This window comes from Zosterops lateralis (genome assembly GCF_965231275.1).
Source record: "Zosterops lateralis genome assembly, chromosome: 9".
Classification (NCBI taxonomy): Eukaryota; Metazoa; Chordata; class Aves; order Passeriformes; family Zosteropidae; genus Zosterops; species Zosterops lateralis.
The window spans coordinates 1,776,897-1,799,937 of NC_139769.1; the positions used below are offsets into that span (position 1 = coordinate 1,776,897).

General features: G+C 40.4%; 1 protein-coding gene across 1 annotated transcript in view; it reads left to right on the top strand.

The window, feature by feature from the left end:
- Window positions 1–23,041, top strand: part of JAK1 (Janus kinase 1) — a 51,608-nt gene that overhangs the window by 21,361 nt on the left and 7,206 nt on the right. Inside the window, exons 2-14 of the mRNA XM_083867222.1 lie at window positions 5,992–6,068; window positions 6,931–7,129; window positions 8,208–8,331; window positions 12,111–12,261; window positions 13,931–14,094; window positions 14,663–14,996; window positions 16,326–16,499; window positions 17,245–17,402; window positions 18,346–18,469; window positions 19,602–19,791; window positions 21,343–21,449; window positions 22,550–22,696; window positions 22,902–22,989. Coding sequence (XP_083723348.1) covers window positions 6,063–6,068; window positions 6,931–7,129; window positions 8,208–8,331; window positions 12,111–12,261; window positions 13,931–14,094; window positions 14,663–14,996; window positions 16,326–16,499; window positions 17,245–17,402; window positions 18,346–18,469; window positions 19,602–19,791; window positions 21,343–21,449; window positions 22,550–22,696; window positions 22,902–22,989 — 1,966 coding nt within the window. The 5' untranslated portion in view covers window positions 5,992–6,062. The remainder of the gene's footprint in view (window positions 1–5,991; window positions 6,069–6,930; window positions 7,130–8,207; window positions 8,332–12,110; window positions 12,262–13,930; window positions 14,095–14,662; window positions 14,997–16,325; window positions 16,500–17,244; window positions 17,403–18,345; window positions 18,470–19,601; window positions 19,792–21,342; window positions 21,450–22,549; window positions 22,697–22,901; window positions 22,990–23,041) is intronic.

A 23,041-nucleotide genomic window follows, 5' to 3' on the forward strand; every position in this document is an offset into this window, starting at 1 on the left:
CAACGTCTTCTCACCACATTAAAACAAAACAAAACAAAACAAACCACCCAAAAAAAGCGCCAAAAAACACCCCTCCCCTCCAAAATAAAAACCAGAAAAAGAAAAATGCAAACCATGAACAAAAGTCTTACCAAAGTGCAAAGCCACCACTGCCACATCTGGAGGGGGTTCAGATGCTCTGCCCTGAACAGATGTTGACCACAAAGTCACAAAATCTTTTTTAGGACATTTGGAAAAGATTTAAATGGCAGCAGGGGGTGGGGGTGACATTTATTTCAAAACCTGAAGCTGAGTGTAAGAGGTGCCAAGTTGAAGTTGATCCTTACCCTGAGGAATTCCTGCCCTCACAGCTCCTGGGCAGCTCAGGATGGTGCTGGACTAAAGGAATTTCAGTGCTCCTCTGTCCTAAAGGAATTTTGTTCCTCTGTTCAGAAGGAATTTTGCTGCTGCAAACCCTCCCCTGTTGCTTGTTCCTTCTCTGAGGTCTGGTGGATGTGGTGGCCATGGTGACACCAGGTAGCAATCATCTCATTTAAGGTCCTTTCCAACCCAAAATCTGTGTTTTTATGGTGGAGATGTTGTAAGGGATGAGGATTTTTACTCCCAGTGTGCAGTTAGTGCTGCCCATGGAAGAAGAGTGGAGAAAACTGGGCTGAGAGTCTTAATTTTGTGAAAACGAAGAAGGTCAGGAGGAACATCTGGAGCTGCTCTCCAGGAAGTGACCACAGGGCTGGAAGAAGAGTGGAAGAAAACTGGGCTGAGAGTCTCCATTTCATGAAAACAAAGAGGGTCAGGAGGAACATCTGGAGCTGCTCTCCAGGAAGTGGCCCCAGGGCTGAGCAGGAGGGAAGTGACCAAGTGTGGTTTGTGGGACCTTTGCAGCAGCTGTGCTCACCCTGCCCCGGCCCCTCTGCACATTTCACACGCTCAGAAAGCAAAGCCTGTGAGAAATCAGCCTGTGAGAGGTTCACCTGCTGGAGCTGGTGAGGTTTGGAGGAGCTGCTCCCAACTCCTGTGTGTTGTCAACACTAACACTGATTTCCTGGGTAAGTCAGCACCTCATTCCATTCCTCATTTGCAGAATTTCCATTGTGAAGAACGTTCCTCACCAGTCCTGGCTTTGCCAGACCTCAGCTGGTCACTTGTTTTGGTTTGTTTCTTACTAAATCCGGGTGCTGTCATAATAAATCCATGTTTTTTCCTTAAAAACTGGGGAAATGTGGGATTCTCTTGGTGAGGAGCACCTGTGGGTCATGAAGGAGGTTGTTGGGATTGCTTTGGAATGATCTAAGGAATTATCCAGGATGGCTCATCTGGGGATCATCCCTTCTCCACATGCACAGCCTGTGGGGTAAATGAATTCTGTTAAATGAATAAGGTGAGGTGGGATGGACTCTGCCTTATAAATCTTTTAGGAGAACTTGGAGCTCTGAGAGATATCTGTAGATGCATAAGGAGTCCCCAGAAATTCATCATTTCAGCATGGGTGGATCACTGAGATTTTAAAGCTCAGGAGAACAGCATGAAGTGACTTGTCTTGCTCCTTCCTGGTTAAAGGGGTGGAATTCTCCAGTTCCAGACTTCCATGTGGAAGGTGTGAGAGATATCTGTAGATGCATAAGGAGTCCCCAGAGGTTTCTTCATTCATCATTTCAACATGATGGGATCTCTGAGATTTTAAACTTCAGGAGAACAGCATGAAGTGACTTGTCTTGCTCCTTCCTGGTTAAAGGGGTGGAATTCTGCAGTTCCAGACTTCCATGTGGAACCATGAAACTGCTTCAGCTCCTTCCTGGTGTCTTCTCCTTCTCAGGGAAGCTGCTCCAGCCCTGCCCTGGCCCTGTGTCCACTCAGGGTCTGTTGTGTGATGATATTGGCTCACTCTGGTCTCCCAGTCAGCAGAGAAATGGCACATACAGGGATGGATTTTCTTCCACTCCAGGTTCTTTTTCATTTTCTTTCCATTCTGATGGATCTGTGCAGTGACTGCGGCATGTTCTCCTCTCTTGGCAAAGGCAGAGCCATTCCCTGGATCAGCTCTTCTCTCTCTGGAGGTGTTTCTGTGTGACCCCTCCTGGCTCTCCGTGCCTCATTCCCATTCATTTCCCTTCCATGGAAGTTGTAATTTTATCTGGAGCGCTGCCACATCCTGCCCCAGTGACCTGCTGAGAGTCCCTGCCGCAGGAACCAGCTCTGCACAGCCCCTCCACACTTTCTCCTGCGAGGAGTTTGCCAAGGTGACAGATTCCCCTGGAAGTTTATCCACAAATCTGAAGAAAAAGCTCTTCAGGAAGCCCCAAAACGAGCGCGGTGGCACCGGGAAGGGGCCGCGCTTCCTGAACTTCTGCTCCACTGCTGGGAAGGTGACGTGGCTCTTTTCCAGAGAATTCCCATCCCATTTTCCATCCCTAAACCGCCTCGGGCTGGGGGATGAGACAGGACAACATCAAGGAAGGAAAAGGATCATTAATTCCGTGCCCCGGGCGGGAATAAAAAACAAATTGTCCGTGTAAATCGCTTTAAAACTGGAATGTCCCTTCAGCCCCTAAAGCTGTTTTTTTTAGATAGTTGTAAGGAAAAAACTAATTACAGACAGATCAGGTTGTTGTTGGAAGGTTTTCATGGTGGTTTCTTGAAGCTTGAGATCTTTTCCCTGCAAGGAAATTGATCCTGGTTTAGCAGAGAAATGCTTGGGGTTGACTAAACAGGGATAAAATAATTGGTTGTAAACCTTAAGAATTATTACTATGTATAATTTCAAGTTGTTATACCAGAAATTGGGGATGAAAGAGAATTAAACACACTTATAAATCCTTACTCATTTAATAGTATTCATAATAAGGTATAAAAGTTTAGTTGAAGATGCCTCTGCTCATTGCAGAAGGTTTTGACCTTTAAAAGTCACTTCCAACCCCAAACCAAACTTGGAGAAATTGGTCCTTAGAGCAACCCAAAGGAAAATCCAGCTGGAAAGAGCAGATAATACAGAAAAAAAAAAAGTGATTTTTGTGTCTATATCCTCCTACATCTGCCCCAGCCATTACAGGCAGAGCAATAAAGGTGCCAAATTAACACCCAACTCTCTGAGAGGGCTGAGAAACTCCTTCCCACATCGGTGACACATCATGAAATTCAGAGAAATATCTGTAAATGCCTTGGGAAGGCAGAGGAAACAGCAGGGTCAGTTCTCAGGGGGATGAGGTGGCTGCTGAAGCTCTGGGCTGGCACAGAGAACACACCGAGTTTTGGTTTCCTCTGCTTTTCTGAGCTAAAAATGGAAATATTTCATAGCTGTTAATATTAGCATGTCACTGATGAAGCTGGCTGCTTTTCAGTTCTCGAGAACTTTGCTGCACATCAGCCACTTTGGGTGAAAAATTTCCATTTTCTGCCCCTCCTGGCCCTGTTTTAAAACAGCATTTTGCAGCGTGGATTCCACAGAAAAATCCAAGGGGGATTACTAATCCTGCTTTGGGGTAAATAGTGTGTAATGAGATCACTCTGAATAAAAACATAAAATAAACACGATAATGAATAAAACAAAATGTATATTTGGTGGAAAACAAATAGCACGTGTTAATATATCTGAATTTTCAATGAGTTTCTTAAGAAGTTGAGAAACCTGAAACTAAATTGGCTGAGAGGGCAAAAAAAGAGGAAGAAACTTGCTTCAGGGTGAGTTTTGGGTCAGTCAGATTTTATCTGGGATTTTCCTGGGTGCATCTTTTAGGGACTTTTTACTCCTGCAATGGATCTTCCATCTCTGCTTTTGGTTCCCAGGATCCTGGTTTATGGTAAAATGTGGTGCATCCTTCTGCTTCAAGGAGGATTTACACAAAAAATTGAATTTCTGCATCTGCCTTTTCCTAGTTTTTGAGGAAAAGGGTTTTGTTTAACAAAATATCCTTGTACATTTGGGTTTTTTTCATTTAAAAATGGTTCAAATGTAGCAAATGATAGTCAGGAACTTGACTTGATTCTCACTGGGTATAAAATGCAATTTTCTTTTGAGTCAGGGCTGCCCTGTTGTGCATAACAATAATTTGTAAATAATAATAATAATAATAATAATAATAATAATAATAATCCAAATATTATTCTCTCCCAAATATCCTAATAATTTAATAGGCAAACTGATTTTGAACGACTTCCCTCCCCCTGTTCCTTGATTCTTCCTGGTCCCAGAAGTTTTTTTGGGGCTCTGTCTGTGTGTGAGGAACAAAAAAAAAAATACCTGACCTGCCTTGCCTTGACCAATCTTGGGTGTGTAACTGGGTCAGGGTTTATAAAATCAGCAGGAAAAACTTTTCTTTGGGGCACTGGAATCTCAAGAAGAGCCTGAATCCTGCATTCCCAAAAAATACTTTGGAAGGTGCATCACGAAGAGCTGTTCCCACTGGGAGAAATTAAATTAAATTAAATTAAATTAAATTAAATTAAATTATGCCTGAAAAAAAGCAAACTCTGTCCTGTCCATCAGCAGGGACTGAGCACATCCTTGGGGTAGAGAAAAGACCAGAAAATCCACAAATAACAAATTTTGAGGCTCTGAGATGGTGGCAAAGGATAAAAAAAATCCCTTTTTACATCTCAGAGGTGAAGTGTTTGACAGTGTAGATCTGGTGAAGAATTCAACAGGAATTTGTCTGGCTCAAATGAGACTTTTTGGAAGATGAAGATGCATTTTTTAAAAAGGTGAATCCCTGACAAGGAGAATGTCTGGGAAATCCATTAGGAAATAATAAATCAGAGCTTGGATTTGTCTCCTTTGCTTCATCCCCAGAAGGTTTTGTGGATGAAGCAGCACTTAAAGGTTTTCAGGGAATTGCTGTGACTAAAACCAAGAGTAGGAGCTTTTAACCAAAGCAAAGCTCTGTTGGAAAACAAGGAGATTGATTTATGAATCTGTAAAATGCACTGGTTTTATATTCCCCCTCACATTTTAAAACATCTGGACAATCTTTTTTTTTTACATTAGGCCCACACAGACATTAAAAAATATTGAGCTTCAGTTGTGTGTGATTTAAAAAGGGGCTGGTTTTAATGAGATTCAAGTTAATACATTTCACCTTTTGCATTTCAATAATTCCTGCCTTGTCTGCATTTCCCAAAAATCATCCTCTCAATTACTTCTTATTGCCACAGGAATGTGTCTGGAAACTCAAATTGAGCATTGAAGTGGCAGAGATAACAGGAAAATGCAATTTAATTGGGAATTTGTGCCAGACTCTTCAGTATCTTATTTTTTTCTGTGATAGGATCACGTTTTCTGGGCTCTTCCCAAGCACCAGGGAAATTGTGAACCTCTGTCTGACTTTTCTCTGTCTGATTTTTTAACAGCCTCAAGCTTTTAAAAGCAACATTTGCTGAAATCTGCCAGGCTGCATTAAGGCCTCACAATGCTGGATCAAAACTAATAAACACACAATTAGTTTAAACAGGTTTTGGCAGAGATGGGGAGGAGGGAAAGAGGAGAGGTGGAGGAATCCCTGAGCCTCAGATGAGTGATGGGTGAGGTTTCCCAAGGCAGCTTCAGTTTGGACACGTTTTCAGTGATAATTCAGGAGGGGAAGGAAAAACAGAGAGAAGGGAAAGATTTAAAATAATATCTAATGAAAAATGTGAGGAATGAAGGGATGGAGGGGGTGAAGCACAGAGGAAAAATGTTCCTGAGGTGGCACAGCTGAGGATTGTGATGAGAACAATCCCAAACTTAAAATAGGGGGAAAATCCAGGGAATAACCAAGGCTTTCTTTGTTTTATTTATTTATTTTTTTCCTGTGGTGCCTCCAAAGTGTCAGGAGGGATCAGAGGATGTGCCCAAACCCCTGGGTGGTTCCTTTGGCTTTGATCACATCCAGATCTCAGTCCTAATAAAGGTTCCCTGGGATTCCAGATGGAATTTGATCAGCCTGATCATTTCATTTGTGCCTCAGACTGTACAAACCCATTCCTGATAATGTTTCATTTTGCCTTTTTTTTATTTTCCAGTCAGAGTGAAGCTTCTCCTGAGGAGAGTGAAGACCCATTTCAGTTGTGTAGAGGATCCCACAGGCACATAAATGCAGGTGTGCTGGCTTTGGATTAATTTTTAAATTTTTTTTTTTTTTTTTTTTTTTTTGGGGTGGGAGGATTAATTTCATCAACTCCAAAATTGGTGATTTGAGCTTTTGTTGTTGATTGAGCTAAAGCTTAAAAAAAACATGGAACAAAGAACCCAAATAACTTTCTACTCTTTCTATTTAAGCACTGGGTATAAAATGCAATTTTGTTTTGAGTCAGAGCTGCCCTGTTGTGCATCCTTGGCAATCTAAAAGCTCCTGCACTAAACCTACTCACTGCTACCCTTTCCTCTGGGGGAGACAGAGAAGTGCTAATAAAAAAAAATAAATGCCAATAAATCTTATAAAATACATCATGACTCATAAAGCATCGAGAGTTTCAAACACAAAGGGTGAGAGGGGAGAAAACAATGAGAAGGATTTGGCTGTTAAGGGGCTGTAAAAATAGAAACTGGCTTTTTTTTTTAAAAAAAAAAAAAAAAAAAGGAAAAATAAAATGAGCTGTTTAAATCACTCAGGCTCAAGTGTTGTTTTCCAGCCAGTTCAGTGCTGAAGGATGAGAAAATTAAATTTATGTTTTGCAGTGAGGAGAGAAACCTTTCAGAAAAGCTGAAGAGAAGGGAATGGTTTGGAAGATGATTTCCAGGAAATCTGGGAATGGTTTCCCAGAAACCTTGGAAATCTGGGAATGATTTCCCAGAATCAGAATAATCACTGCCATTTCTTTTTTTTTTCCCCTTTTCACCTTGTTGGTTTTGAATAACTCCCCACCTGAGGGTGTTGAGAATTGTGCCCAGCAGTGCTGGATTTATGTCCTGACAATTCCAATTCCTCACGTTCCCCTTTGCTCTTCTCCCGCCTCTCCCAGTATCTCAACGTAAAAGAAGACTGCAAAGCCATGGCTTTCTGTGCAAAAATGAGGAGCACAAAGAAGAATGAGCTGAACCTGGAAGCTCAGCACCAGGGGCTGGAAATCCTCTTTTACCTGCAGGACAAAGCCCCCATTTATTATTCCAGCGGCGAGTTCACCTCGGAGGAGCTTTGCATTGAGGCTGCCCAGAAATGTTGTGAGTATTTGGATTTATTTCAGCTCTCAGATGCTCAAAGTGAGGCATCCCCTGTGTGTCAGTCACAGGAAGAGCCTCCCTGTCCCAATAAATCCCCACAAAGCTGCTTTTACCTCACATGGCTGTGCTGTTCCCTCAGCAAAATACTTGTAATTCCACAGGAAAAAATTGGATTTAATCTCTGTTTGAGCTCACAACCCAGTGGGATTTTTATATTTACACTTCTGAGGTTTTTCTCCCCACAAAACACCAAAAGTTGAGGGATGTGAACAGGGAGGAACTGAGCAGGAATTTTCCTGCAGCTCTCAAATGTTTTTTTTTTTGCCCACATCACCTGGATTCTTGTAATCCCCTTCAGCATTTTCCTGGTTGCTTCTCCTCCATGGAAGTTCTGGAGGACAAACCTCATCAAATAAATGATGATGTTGGTTTTTTTTTTTTTTTAAAGAGATTTAAAAGCAAAGTGAGGGGTGTTTAACACCTTTAATTCATGTTGGTGTGGAGGAGCTGCTGAACCCACAGATGGTGCAGCTGCTCCCAGAACTGGAACAAGAAATTCAAACAAATCTGGGATGGAATAAATGCAAAATTAAAGCAGAACAGCCCATTGTTATCAAAGTCTGTTCTTAGCTGGAAATCCTTCTGTGGAGTGACCAAAGTTTTCTGCCTGTTTGTTTGCTAAAACCCCATTTCAGCTCTGGGGGTTGAATTTATTAATAAAATAAAGCTGAGAACGAAGCTGTGGGTTTGGTATAAAACTCCCATTTCTGTGACCTGAACAAAATGAAGGTTTTAAATAATTTCCTTGAAGCTCAGCCCTTGGGCAAAATCAGGATTTGAGCAGAAATATTTCTTTATCCACCCCAAACCCCACGTATTGAACCAAGGTGACAAATCCACCACAACCTTTCCTCCCTTAATTCTTCTTTCAATCTAATCCCAGTATCAGTTTCCTTTTCATGATCCAATATTTGCTTTGTACATTTGTGTTTTGGGGTGTGGATGTTGCACTGGAGGCTCATGATTCACCCATTTGTGTATTTTTATTTATTTTATTTTTTTTTTTGTTTTCTGCCAGCTGTGTCTCCTCTGTGCCACAACCTCTTTGCTCTGTATGACGAGAACAAAAAGCTCTGGTATGCACCAAACCAGGTCTTCAAGGTGGAGGAAAAATCGTCCTTCAGGCTCCATTATCGCATGAGGTAAGAGAAAAAAAAAAAAAAAAAAAAGAGATTTATTTATTTATTCCTCAGCTCCCTGAAGGAGCAGAGAAGCAAAACCAAAAGCAGCAGCTTGGTTTGCACAGGTTGGAGGAGAGATGAGCAGCAGGAGCTTCAAATATTTCCTGATTTAACCTTGGAAAAAAAAAAATGGTGAAAAGCCACAAAAAGTTGTTTTCACAAAGCTGGGAGTGAACAAGGCCAAAGTTAATTAGAAAATTGTCTCCAAACCAAATTTTAATGGATGAATTTCCATTTGAAATGTTCCACTTCCCACTGACATCGGTGGGAGTTTTGCTTTTAAAATGAAAAAAAGGCAACAGGCTCTTGGAATTCTGCTGGACTGCAAAGGATCTGTGGGAAAACATGGGGGGAAAAAACTTATTATTATTATTATTATTATTATTATTATTATTATTATTAAAGGATCCATGGGAAAACATGGGGGAAAAACTTATTATTATTATTATTATTATTATTATTATTATTATTATTATTACCATCATCATCATCAAAATAATTATCACCATCATCATAATAATCATTATCATTAAAATAATAATAATAATCATCATTATCACTATCATTATTATTATTACTTTTGTTATATCAATATGAACTTTAACTGCTCCATATAGAAGAAAAATACATGAAATAAACTTAACTTGCAGGAAGAATTAATCCAGAAACTTCAGGAAATCCACAGATTTCTTGATTCTTCAAGGGACAGCTGTAAAAAGAATAACTTTGTAAATAATATTCCCCCACTCTGGGACAGGGAAATGCAAAGAGAGGACTCTGAAATGTGATTTTTTTTTCCACTTGGATTCCAGGCTGGAATACCCCAAAATATCAGAATTGAGGGACTCTAAAAGATTTTTACAGAGTTTTGGGTGCTCTGAGAGCAGCCACGGGAACAACACCCTGAATAATAAAAATTTCTGGTGTGATTTGAACTGGGGAATTTCCCCTGAGCCTGAAATTCTCTGTTTTTCTCACTAAAAAAAAAAAAAAAAAATAAAAGACATTTAAAGTGTAGCTGTGGGGATTTAATCCTTTTCATTCTTAAGAATTTCTAATTAATTAAAAACGTTTAAAATTAATTAATTTTTAAGAATTAACTTTTAAATTTATTTAATTAAGAGCTTTTAATTCTCAAAATCCAGTTTTTGCTGTGTTTGGTGTTGTTATTTCTGCTCTGGGTGAACGATGGGAGGAACTTTCCTTAAACTTTCCTAAACAATTCCCTCTTAAAAACAATTTTTTGACTCTTCATAACCCAGAAAGGTGATTTAAGATAATGAATGACTCCAATTCTTTTCTTATTTCCTGAAAATAATTAGGAACAAAATTAATTTCTGCTGAGCTTTATTTTCTGTGTTTTTTCCCTTGTTGCTGTTTCACAGAATGAAGCTGTGGAAAAGCCCCTGCTTTCCATAAATAAAAATTCTGGTGGATTATTATTTGATTTTAACATTTTAAAAAAATATATTTATTTTTTTCAGCTTTGGGATTGGGATTTGAAATTTGGCAGCGAGATCTCTTTTGTCCCTTGTGCTCCACCAATAAAAACTGACAAACTCTGGGCCAAAAAAATATGGATTTTAAATAATTTCAGATGCATTTCAAGAAGAGTTAAACACTAAAATCCAAAGGTTCCCGTTTTCCCAGGAATAAATTCACATCCTGGTGTTGTTTTGCTTTATTTCATTTATTTCTGTTGTGGCTTTTGGGTTCTGAAGCTGATCCCTGAATGCCTTTGGTGTGTTCTGGGCTCTGCCAGAGGCAGAATTCCTCTGGAAAAAGAAAAATGCTTTGACTTTTTTTAATAGAGCAGTGGATTAACTGGTCATGATCACTCAGAAATTAAATAATCTATATTTTTGACCACACTGATAGGTTTTTAAGTCGTGTCCTTTTTAATTTTATCTCTAAAATGAATGATGTGACTGAGTTTTGAGATGTTTTTTAGGGTTTTGACTTTTCTCCCACTGCTGGGAGCTTTTTGTTCTCTGTGTGAATTTCTCCTCCTCTGCCCTAAATCAGTGCCAGATGCTGCTGCACTTCTGGTGATGTTTTAAAAGGGCTTTTCACAGAAATTTTGTGATTTTCACACTTGCCTCCAGTTCTTTTTAAATTTTTTTTTTTTTTTTAAAAATATGCTCCAGCATGAAAAACCCCAGGATTTCATAATATCCTGGAATCACTGACTCCCAGAGGAGGAGAATTGAATTCCTCCAGAGCTGGGTTGGGGTTTTTTTGGTGTGAAAAAGGGATCTAATTCACTTCTGGAGGGATTTGGGAAGCAGATGATCCTCCAGATCCCTTCCAGCCCATTCTGGGATCATTTCCTGGAGGTTCTGCAGAGCAGGAGCTGCTGGAGGTGAGTGAGAACAGCATTTCCAGCACTCCCTGGCCAGGCTGAAATCTCAATCCACCAAAATTCCCTTTTCCAGCTCCTGGAAATGCTCTGAGGGAGAGCTCAGGGTTTTTCTCCTGCAGCTCAGAGACACAATTCCCTTCTCAGGGGGAATTTCTGCACCTGTTCCTGTCCTGGAAGTGAAAAACCAAAAAAAAAAAAAATCCCTCCCACAAATCCATGGAGCTTCCCAAGGAAAAAATTCTCCTTTATTTACTCCTCCCTCAAACAATGGGGGCTCCAAGTGATTTTGTAACTCCTCAGTGTTGTCTCAATCAGAGCAGTTAATTAGGAAAAGGAGCAAATTCTCCTCTCCATCACAAACAATGCACAATACCTTGCCCATAATTATTTTCAGGAAATAACAGAAGATTTGGAGTTATTAAATTCTGACTCCTCTTCTGCAGGAGAACAGGGAAGCAAAGTCATTTCCTTTGGATTTCAGAAGGATTTGCTTTGCTCTGCCCTTCAGGCTTCAGCCCAAGAAGGATTTTCTGGTTCTTGTCAGGAGTTTTTGGCCCAGTTTTGGGTTGGAGTTCCTGCCTGAGAAGAGCAGAACTAAAAATACTGATTTTATTTTGCTGAAGATCCTGACTCTGCACTGAGGCTGAGACACTCCAGCCTCCACCACTGCAGATTTGGGACTTTAGAAATGTCAATCCCACATTCCTTGGACTGGGATGGACCTTAAATCCCATCCCAGGTGCATTTCCACCACCCCAGGCTGCTCCAAAACCCCATCCAGCCTTTCCTTGGACACTTCCAGGGATCCAGGGGCAGCCACAGCCAGGAATTCCTGCCCAAAATCCCATCCTCTGGCAGTTTGAAGCCATTCCCTGTGTCCTGTCCCTCCGTCCCTTGTCCCCAGTCCCTCTCCAGCTCTCCTGGAGCCCCTTTAACCCCTGGAAGGGGCTCTGAGCTCTCCTTGGATTGTTCTCCAGGTGAAAAATCCCAATTTTCTCAGTCTTTCCTCACAGGAGAGGTGCTCCATCTCTCTAACAAAAAAAAAAAAAAAAAAAAAAAAAAAAAAAAAAAAAACCAAAAAAAAAAAAAAAAGGGAAAAAATGGAATAAAACATAATAATTTTTATATTTCCCCCCAGTTCCTCAGGCCAGGCATGTGCTTGGAATGTTGGACCCACTTCACCTTAAGGCAGAAATTTTTGACCGATTTTTATTTGAGCTGCTTCGCTTTTCAAAACCCAAATTATCCCGTGGCTAAATCATCCAAGATATAATTGTGGATAATTTTCATTGTGAAAATGAAGGCTTTTCCCAAAAAAAAAAAAAAAAAAAAAATTAAAGTTCCTGATTATTTGGGTTGGTTTTTTTTTTTTTGCCAGGTACTATTTCACCAACTGGCACGGGACCAGCGAGAGCGAGCCCTCGGTGTGGAGACACTCCCCCAGGAGAGCCAAGGCCTATGACAAGAAACTGGCCCCAGAGGGAACCCCCATCCTGGATGCCAATTCCCTGGAATACATCTTTGCACAGGTTGGAATTGTCTCTGATGCTGAATTTCCATCAAAGCTGTGGGTTTTCTTATCTTCTTTTCTTCTGTTAGAGCCAATATTAAATGTTCGAGGGATGGTGTTTGTGTTCAGACTCAGATTTTTGTTAATTCTTATCTATGTCACAGTCTCACAAGCTGTGAGTTGTAGCTAACAAAGTGAAAAATAGCTCTGTTTCTATCTCTCTACAAAGTCTTTTAAGGATAAACTGTCCAATTATGAAATGACACCTGAATTATTTTTACTTTTAACCCAATAACCAACCACCCCTGGCCCACAATGTGAATTTTTCTATCCAATTGCAAAACACCACCCAGACCCATGGAAAAAGTGAAAAAGAAGGACTCAGCCTCTGCCCTAAAACCTCCACCTTGCTTTATATCTATATTACTGTATTCTAAACCCTTAAACTCTGAGTTTTGCACCCTGTGCTATCACACACTTCTATCCAAACCCCACACCCACAATCCCAGGGCTGTCACTCAATTTTGGGAGCCTTTTCCACGGCCTCAGGTCAATGCAGTGTTTGCCTGGGGGTCAGTGCCTGTCAGCACAGAAATCTGGAATTCCCAGTGCCCAGGGTTCCAACAGGATGATTTTTTTTCCTCTTTTTAATCTCCTAAAATACACATTATGTATCCTGTTAGTACCGGAGAGGGTTTTCTTGGTGCTGCTGCCTGGTGGAGAAGAGCGGATTTGCTACATGAAGGAGGAGTAAAGAAACTCTCCCAGTCCAAAAAGTGTTTTATTTTTATAGATATTTTATTCTAAATTATTTATAATAATTATTAATTATTTTTATTCTGAATTATTTGTATTTATAAACGCTGTCAGTCACCTTTTGGGGGACATTTCCACAGAGCTGGGGCTGGAGAGGAGCAGCAGCAGAGGGAAATTTAACAGGGCTGGGTCCTTTTAATGAGGGTTTTTTTTTTTACTGAGTGGTGTTAAAAGATTGATAAACATTTACTGATAACCCCGTGGTGATAAAGATTGATAACCTTGCTGGAGTTTTGCTCTCCTCTTGTGCCTTCCAAAGGATTTTTCAAACCAGAAGCTGTCAGATTTCACACAAAAAAAAAGGAAAATTCAGGATGATGAAAGAACAAATTGAATGCACTGAGGAAATCTCATTTACTGTTCATTCTGAGGAGAATTCCTGCAGGATTTTCACACTTGGAAATATGAGTTTGCCTTTCAGAAAAAGACACAACTTGGAGCTGCTCCAGCAAATCCTGGTTTAGTTGGGAAACCACAAGGAAAGAGAATTCCAGGGAAATGTTAAAGGCACAGAAATGTCTTTGCTCTTTGATAACCAAACCCTTTCCAGGCTGTCCCACAGCAAGTCTTGGCTTAGAGCTGAATCCATGAGATTCATGGAGATTTTGAATGAGAAGGGCAGAGATAAAGCAGAGACATAAAGTTGGTTTTGTGGACCAGATAATAAATATTGAAGGTACTGAAAAGAGTCAGGAGTGGTAGTTTCTGTTGTTAATTTTTAAAAAAAGTGAATTTTTGGTGGGCTGATGTATAAAAGAAGGGGAGGAAATTCCACTTCTCCTTGCCCAAGGATCCTGGGATGAATTCCTGGCTCGGGGATAAACTCTAGGAAAGACCAGATGGGTAATTTGGGATTTTTTTGTTCTGTTAAGGGCCAGTATGACCTGGTGAAGGGGCTGGCACCCATCCGGGACCCCAAAAACGACCAGGAGGTGCATGAGATCGAGAACGAGTGTCTGGGCATGGCAGTCCTGGCCATCTCCCACGACGCCATCAAGAAAAACGTGAAGCTGCCTGAGCTTCCCAAGGACATCAGGTGGGCTGGGATCCATCCCTTTGTCCCTTTGCCCCTATGTCCCTTTGCCTCTTTCTTTGTCCCTTTGCCCCTTTCATTGTCCCTTTGTCCCTTTGCCTCTTTCTTTGTCCCTTTGTCCCTTTCTTCGTCCCTTTCTTTGTCCTTTTCTTTGTCCCTTTCTTTGTCTCTTTCTTTGCCCCTTTCTTTGCCCCTTTCTTTGCCTCTTTCTTTGTCTCTTTCTTTGCCCCTTTGCCCCTTTCTTTGCCCCTTTGATCCTTTGCCTCTTTGTCCCTTTATTTGCCCTTTTGTCCCTTTGTCCCTTTATTTGCCCCTTTGCCCCTTTATTTGTCCCTTTGCCCTTTTGCCCCTTTCTTTGCCCCTTTGTCCCTTTACCCCTTTGTCCCTCTGTCCCTTTCTTTGCCCCTTTGCCACTTTCTTTGCCCCTTTGCCTCTTTATCTTTTTATCCTTTTGCCCCTTTGCCCCTTTGTCCCTTTCTTTGTCCCTTTCTTTGCCCCTTTCTTTGTCCCTTTGTCCCTCTGTCCCTGCTGCTCTCCCAGGAGGAACCAAACCCTGCTTTTTCCCTTCCAGCTACAAGCATTACATCCCTGAGACTCTCAACAAGACCATCAGGCAGAGGAACTTCTTGACCAGGATCCGCATCAACAACGTCTTCAAGCACTTCCTGAAGGAGTTCAACAACAAAACCATCTGCAACAACAGCGTCTCCCCGCGGGACCTGAAGGTGAAATATTTATCCACCATGGAGGTCCTGACCAAATATTACGGGGCAGAGATCTTTGAGACGTCGTTTTTGCTGATTTCTGCTGAGAATGAGATCAGCAAGTTCAACTGTGGGGACAACGAGAAGTACGAGGTGATGGTGACAGGGAACAACGGGATCCAGTGGAGGCTCAAGCCAAGTGTGAGTAGCCCTTGATTAATGGGAATTAAAGGGATTTTTTGGGGGGATAGAACAGCTGTTATGGTCTTGAGGCATTGCAGAGCAGCTTTTTGTTGGAGGGGATTTTATGGGGTTACAGGATCAAAGGTTGGAAGGAGATCAGGAAGTTCCAGCCCAACCCCATTTTTAGGCTTAGTTTTGAGTTCAGACCAGACTCAGGAGTTTTACCTTGAAAAATTCCAGGAATGGACACTGGACAACATCTGTGGGCAGTCCTTTGACCAGGAAAATCAAAGATTTTGTGAAAAACATTCCAGAATTAAATGTATTTATTCTATTTATTACAAGACATTATAGTCTATATCTTATATTATGATTCCATAATTTATGTTAGTTTTATAATTTTTATTATACTTCTAGAATTCTAACTAGTAAATACTTAATATATATTACCGTTCTAGAATTACATTTTGGTATAGACTAACTATATAATTAACAATAACACTTGTATTATTATTACTTATAATAATATAAGTAACAATATATTATATTCTATATTTTATATTATTATCCTATAATTTATATTCATTTTATCATTTGTATTATAACTATTATATAATTCTAACTGATAAAGAATTTATTTATTGTACTGTTCTAGAATGAAATTTTGGTATAGAGGAAATAGAATATAATGTATTGTAATACATTTGTATTGCAATACATTATATTCTGTATTTTATATGATTCCATAATTTATATTAATGTTATAATTCATATTATAATTCTATTCTATAATTCTAACTAATAAATAATTATATTACTGTTCTAGAATGAAATTTTGGTGTAGAGGAAATGTAATACAGTACATTATATTCTTTTTAAAATATTATTATTCTATAATCTATATTAATGCTATAGTTTATATCATAACTATTCTAGAATTCTAATTAATAAATAATTAATTTAAAATACTGTTCTAGAATGAAATTTTGATCTAGAGTAAATGTATTATGATGCATTATATTCCATATTTCATATAATTTTTCTATAATTTACCTTAGTGCTATAATGTATATTGTAACTCTCTTTTAGAATTCCAATTAATAAATAATTTATATTATTATTCTAGAATGAAATTTTGGTATAGAGTAAATGTATTACAATACATTATATTCTATATTTTTATATTATTATTCTGTAATTTATGTTAGTGCTCTAATTTATATAACTATTATATCATTCTAATTCATAAATAATTAATTTATATTACTATTCTAGAATAAATTTTTGCTTTAGAGTAAAACCACTTTGCTAAACACGTTCTCACCAAACCTTTTACCCCGTTCTCAGCCTGTACAGACAGAGAAAGAGAAGAAGAAAAAATCCGACGGCAAAAGCAAAAAGGAGGAGGAAAAACACAAACTCCGGGAGATGTGGAACAGCTTCTCCTATTTCCCTGAAATCACCCACATCGTCATCAAGGAGTCCACAGTCAGCATCAACAAGCAGGACAACAAAAGGATGGTGAGAACTTGACAGGAACGGGGTAAAAACCAAAAATTTAAACTCATGGCAGAGAATTTCTCATTTACTTTCCCTTGGGCGTGGATTTAATTCCATGGGTGGATCATTTCTGGGGTTTATTTAATAATATTTTTGTCTGTTAGATTAAATTATCAACAAAATATTAATATTAATATTATAAATATAATATAAATATAATATAGAAATATTATATCTATATATAATATAGAATATATATTATATAATATAAATATATATTTATGTATATAAATATAATATTTAATATAAATATATATAAATATAATATTTAAAATATATAAATATATAAATACATTATATATATATAAATATATAAATAAATATATATAAATATATAAGTAAATATATATAAGTAAAGATATATATAAATATATTAATATAAAGATAAAAATAAATATGTATAATAATTATAATATAATATAGAAAATGTGGTATTAATAATATATTTATTAATAATTAGGATTAAAATATATTTATTAATGATTAGGAGAAATAAACATATTTATTCATGATTAGGATAAATATACATATTTATTAATAATTAGGATTAACTGCACAGGAGATGCAGTTTTTGTATTCGGACTCGAATATTAATTAATTCTTACCTATATTACAGTCTCACAAGCTGTGAGTTTGAGCTAACAAAATGAAAAATAGCTTTTTAAGTCCTTTTAATCCCAATTTACCCTTCCCTGTGCTGTGGCAGGAGCTGAGGCTGAGCTCCCACGCCGAGGCTCTGTCCTTCACCTCGCTGGTCGACGGCTACTTCAGGCTCACGGCAGACGCCCATCACTACCTGTGCACGGACGTGGCTCCTCCCCTCATCCAGCACAACATCAAAAACGGCTGCCACGGGCCCATCTGGTCAGTCAGTTCTGCTTTTTGGGGGTTTTATTTGGTTAATTCCTCTCATTTTGCTGAGGAAATGCAGGGTTTGGATGGGCGATGGTTACCAGAAAGTTGTAAAAAATTTTGTTAAAGGGAAAAAAAATTCAGTGTTTCTGTACTTAGTGATGTATAAAAACTCAGTGTTTCTGCACTAAAAGAGTGTTCCAAGAGTTTTCTCCATGGACACAAGGGAATATTTTAGGTAGAGAATGGAGGTGTCTCTACACTCAGGATTCCTTGGATGGATGAACAAAACCTTGGGTTATTAAACTCAGAAAGTTGGAGTTTTTAAACTCAAGGAGTTGGAGTTTTTAAACTCAAGGAGCTGGAATTTTTTAAACTCAAGGAGCTGGAGGTGGAGTTTTAAACTCAAGGAATTGGAGTTTTTAAATTCAAGGAATGTTTTAGGTAGAGAATGGAAGTGTCTCTACACTCAGGACTCCTTGGATGGATGAACAAAGCCTTGGGTTTTAAACTCAAGGTGTTGGAATTGGAGTTTTTAAACTCAAGGAGTTGGAGATTTTAAACTCAAGGAGTATTTTAGGTAGAGAATGGAGGTGTCTCTACACTCACCCCAGGATGGATGAACAAAGCCTTGTGTTTTTAAACACCTGAAGGAATTCTCCACCCTCCACCCACTTTTGTGGCTTTTCCCTTGATATTTAAGCTGCAAACTGTAGAAATCCAGGAGTTCACCTGCCCAGCCCTGGATACAGAATTCCCTTTAATAAATCCCTCCTCCCTCACTCTGTGCAGCCCAACATGAGCAACGCACCCTTAAATCCTATTTTAATAACAACATAAACATTTCTAATTTGCTGCTACACCCCAAACAGAGGTTTCCTCTCACGTCCCATCCCCAAAACCAGATTTTTGGCTGCTCCTTTGTTGTTTTTGCTCACTGTCCATTCCCTTGCAGCACGGAATATGCCATCAACAAGCTGAGGCAGGAGGGGAACGAGGTGGGGATGTACGTGCTGAGGTGGAGCTGCACCAACTTCAACCACATCCTGATGACTGTGACGTGTTTGGAAGGCTCAGAGGTACAATCAGCTGGGCTTTCCCAGCAGGAATCTGCTCCCTGCAATCCCTGGGGATCTGTTTTTGTCCTCTCTGGGGAGGGATTTGGCTTTTTTTTTTCCCAGCCCTTTCCAAAATCAATCCCAAGTTTCCAAATGGGATTAATTAGATCCAGAACAGCTCCCAGTCAAAGTGTGCAGGAACAGGATAAAAACGAAGCATTTGAAACTCATGACACAGAGAATTTGTCACTTCACCTTGCCTTGAGCATGGTTCAGCTTTCCCTGGAGTATTTTTGGGCATGGATTTAATTCCCTTGATGGATTTTATTCCCACACCAGCCTCAGCTGGAAGGCTGCAGGTGATTTGGTGGTTTGGGAGAATATTTAAAGTGTTCACACAGGAATAATAATAAATAATTAATAATTAATGATTAATTATAATAATATAAATCTTTCTCTGAGGAAAAAATGGTCATGGAATCAGTGGTGAGTCAGGAAGGGATATTTGATACTGGGTTTATCTCCTGTAGATATTTCCAAAAAAAGAGATGCTTAGTTCTCTCTTTTAACAGTGAAAAAACAGAGGAATTTTGTCTTGGAAAAGAGGGAAGGGAGAGGAGACCCAGAGCTGCAGAGGGGACACCCTGAGAGCTCCTGAGATGGGGAAGTTGAGAAGTTCAGCCCTTCCCCAGCACCTCTGAGTGAAACTGGAATATCCCAAACACCAGCCTGAAATCTCATTGAACAGTCTGGGCTGGGAAAGGGGGTTTTGCTGTTTTTTAAATTGAGATTTTGAAAACCTTCTCCAGATTCTGCAGTTCTTGACCAAAGGAAGGGAAAATTCCTCCAGAAGAGGCAGAACTGCATTTTTCTCAGGCTCTGCAAAAAAAAAACCAAACTATAATTTGGGTTTGTGGGATGATTGCATCTTTGTGTTGCTGCTCTTCTCTTTGAGCCTTCCTGGAGAAAAATTCCAGGAATTTTTTTGGGTTTTTTACTGCTTTTTTGCAGTTTGATTAGAGGATCTTGACTTTAGAGCAGGGGATGAGCTGTTCCTACCTGTGATGCCAAAATTTTGGGAAGCTTTGATGGCTTTACAATCCTTTCCCTCCAGTGAGTGATTCCCTTTGCTTTCTTTTCCCTCCACCTCCAGGTGATGAATAACAACTCAGGGCCCTACAAGAACTTCCAGATCGAGGTGAAGAAAGGGGGATATTTCCTCCATGGCTCCAACAAATCCTTTGAATCCCTGAAAGACCTCATGGATCACCTGAAGGGCCAAATCCTCAGGACAGACAACATCAGCTTCACCCTCAAGAGGTGCTGCCAGCCCAGACCCAGAGGTAACCTCACCTTGCAGGGTTTTGTTGTTGCAAAAGAGCAAACTCCAGGCACAGGAGGGTTTTTTTTTAGTGTGTTTTTAGTGCTGTATCCTGCTGTGAAGGATAAAAAAAGAAGAGGTTAAAAAAAAAAAAAAAAAAAAAAAAAAGAAAGAGGTTTAAAGCTTTTTTATTCTCTGGATTTTTGTCAGAAGCAAAAACAGGTGCTGTGGGCAGATTTGAGGAAGGGAAAAAAGGGTTGGATTTTTTTTTTTTTTATTCTCTGGATTTTTGTCAGAAGCAAAAACAGGTGCTGTGGGCAGATTTGAGGAAGGGAAAAGAGAGTTGGAACCTGCTGTGTGTGCTCTCCTTGTGAGCTGGTGTTTAATAATTCATCTGCAGCAGGGAAGGGTTTGGTCCCAACTGCTGTCCTGGAGGGTCTGGTGGCAGGAAATCATCTGGGAGGGACAATGGGGCAGTTGTTGGGGCCATGGCAGCACCCTGTGGAGCTGTTTGTGATGAACTGGGAGAGTCTTTGCAGCTGAATTTCTTGTGAGAGAGGAAACACAGAGGGCTGATTGTGCTGAGCTGATAATGGTTTCCTGTCAGAGGCAGGGGAAGAACTGAGCCACATCAATCACCTGCTGCTCTGAGGCTTTGGGAGAGTCCCTGAGCCTCTCACACCCTGCACAAAGAACAGGGCTCACATCTGATATTTGGGTTTCATTTGGATGGTTGGATTTGGGATAAAAGAAAATAAAAAGGGTCGGGGAGTTGATTGGCCAGATCAGCTTCTCCCTGGCTTTATTTCCAGCAGGATTCAGTGCATGTTCCCTGTTCTGGCTGCTCCCTGGTGGGTTTTCTCCTTCTTTTTGAGTATTTAATCACAAATAGTTCAGGGGACTAAAGCAGTTTGGTTATTCCTGGTGATTCCAGAACTCCAGATGATGATTTAGCCCCAGGTTCTGCTCACAGCAGGAGAAATCCCAGATGTCCACACACATCCCAATCCATCCTCTCCTGATAAATAATTCCTGGGAGGCAGAATTCACCTGCAGAACCTCTGGATCTGTCCTGCAGCAGTGAGGAGCAAGCACTGGATTTTTGGGTCTGTTCCTTCTGCTCATTCCCCAGCTCAGTTCCAGTGCCCTGGGACCCCTGTTGGTGTTTCCCAGAGTTGAGGGAATTTGGAAAGAATTGAAGATGAAATGCACACTGGAAAGGAGATATGGCCCTGCTGGCAGGAGGGGATGGGGGATATTTTATTCCATTTTATTCCATGTACAGCACAGGTATTTTCTCTTCCCATCTTTGTTCAGAAAATTTGGTTCAGTTGCTCAATACCCCCCTGCTCCGGCTGATAATAACTCTTTATTTAAAATATAAACATGAAACTTTAATGCTTTAGTGATTCCTGTTGAACAAGGAGCAGAATTCAACTCCAAATTTCTTTTTTCCTCCTTTTTTTGAGGGGGATTTTAATGCATTTCCATCTACGTCGTTACCATGAAAGAAGGAGAAAAAAAAAAGCTCCTTTAACAAGATTTCAGGATCTTTTCTCCCTTTGCCTTGCAGAAATCTCCAACTTGCTGGTGGCAACCAAGAAAGCCCAGGAGTGGCAGCCAGTGTATCCCATGGGGCAGCTGAGCTTCCACCGCATCCGCAAGGAGGAGATCGTGCAGGTGGGTGCTGAGCTCCCCTCAGGCACCCAGGGGTGCTCCTGAGCCCTGCAGGGGACACAGCCCAGCCCTGCCACCTGCTCCTGCCTCTCCCAAACCTCAGAAAACTCCAGCTGGAGCTTTATTTGGGTTTATTTGGAGCTTTGTTCTCTGCTCGCTGAATCCCGGTGTTTGCGTGGCTTTGGGCGGGCAAAGAGGAGCTCAGGAGTCTTTTCATTTCTTCCATTTCTTCCATTTCTTTCCATTTCTTCCATTTCTTCCATTTCTTCCATTCTTCCATTTCTTCCATTTCTTTCATTTCATGGAAATGAAATGGATTTTTAATTTTTCTAATGGAAAAGAAGGGATTTTAAAGGTCATTTCTTGGGAGCCTTAAGAGCTGTGCTGGTTGTGGGTGTATTTTTTAAAGCCTGACTTATCAGAGAAATAGAGGTTTAAAGCAATATTCTACAGTAAAAAAAAGGGGAAGTCTTCAAAAGCTCTGAGCAGTCAGAAACCTTCCCAAATTTTCAAATTTGCCCATGTTTGTAGTTACTTATTTGGGTCATTTAAATAAACCTCAACACTTGAATACATTGAAATCAGATTTAATGTTGCTCTTAAATGGTGCACTTGGTTTCTTCTGTGAAATCACCAAGTATTGGGAGGTTTTTCAAAAGGAGATTGGGTTTGGGTCGGTGTGTTTACAGCCAGCATCCTGCAAAAACATCCCCAAGGCAGAGTCCTGTGTTGGATTGGAGGAAATTGCTTCCCCAAACAAAGCCTGCCAGTGAAATATTGCTTCCTCTCACTTTTGGAAACACATTAAAGATCACCTCAGCAGCAGTTTGTGAATAAAACCCCCAGCTGTTGTTTATTCATTTGTTTAGTCTGGGGTTGTTCAATCCCAGGGAAGCTGTTGGATGATGTGGAGGTGTCATATCCAAGGAATTCACATGGGGAGGATGCTGAGGCAAAAACAACTCTCTGTCATTGGGTCCTCACTGGAATCATTTCAATCTGTAACCAGAGCAGCCAGAGATAGAAAAAAAAAAAAAAAAGCAGATAAATATTTGTGTAAATCTTGTTTGCTTCCTGTGTGACTAATCCCTGCTGTGTCTCAGGGAGAACACCTGGGCAGAGGGACCAGAACCCAGATCTACTCGGGGATGCTCAGCCTCAAGGATGACGAGAACGAAGGGTACCAGAATGAAAAGGAGATCAGAGTCCTGCTCAAAGTCCTGGACCCCAGCCACAGGGACATTTCCTTGGCAAGTTTGATCCTTTTGTGTGCTGCTCATGGGTGGCTTTTTCAAAAAGGGGAAATGCTGGAGGATGGGGCACATCCCTGTCCTGCTGAGCCGTGACTAAACCCAGGGGTTTATTGTTGTGTTCCGTGGTGCTGGGGCTGTGCTGAGCTCCTGCGGTGCTGCTCAGGAGCAGCAGCTGGAGCTGGTTTCTCTCCCGTTCCCCCAGGCATTCTTTGAGACAGCCAGCATGATGAGACAGGTGTCCCACAAACACATCGTGCTCCTGCACGGAGTCTGCGTGCGCGACGTGGAGAGTGAGTGCGGGGAGGGGACACGGGGACATGGGGACACAGGGACAGGGGGACA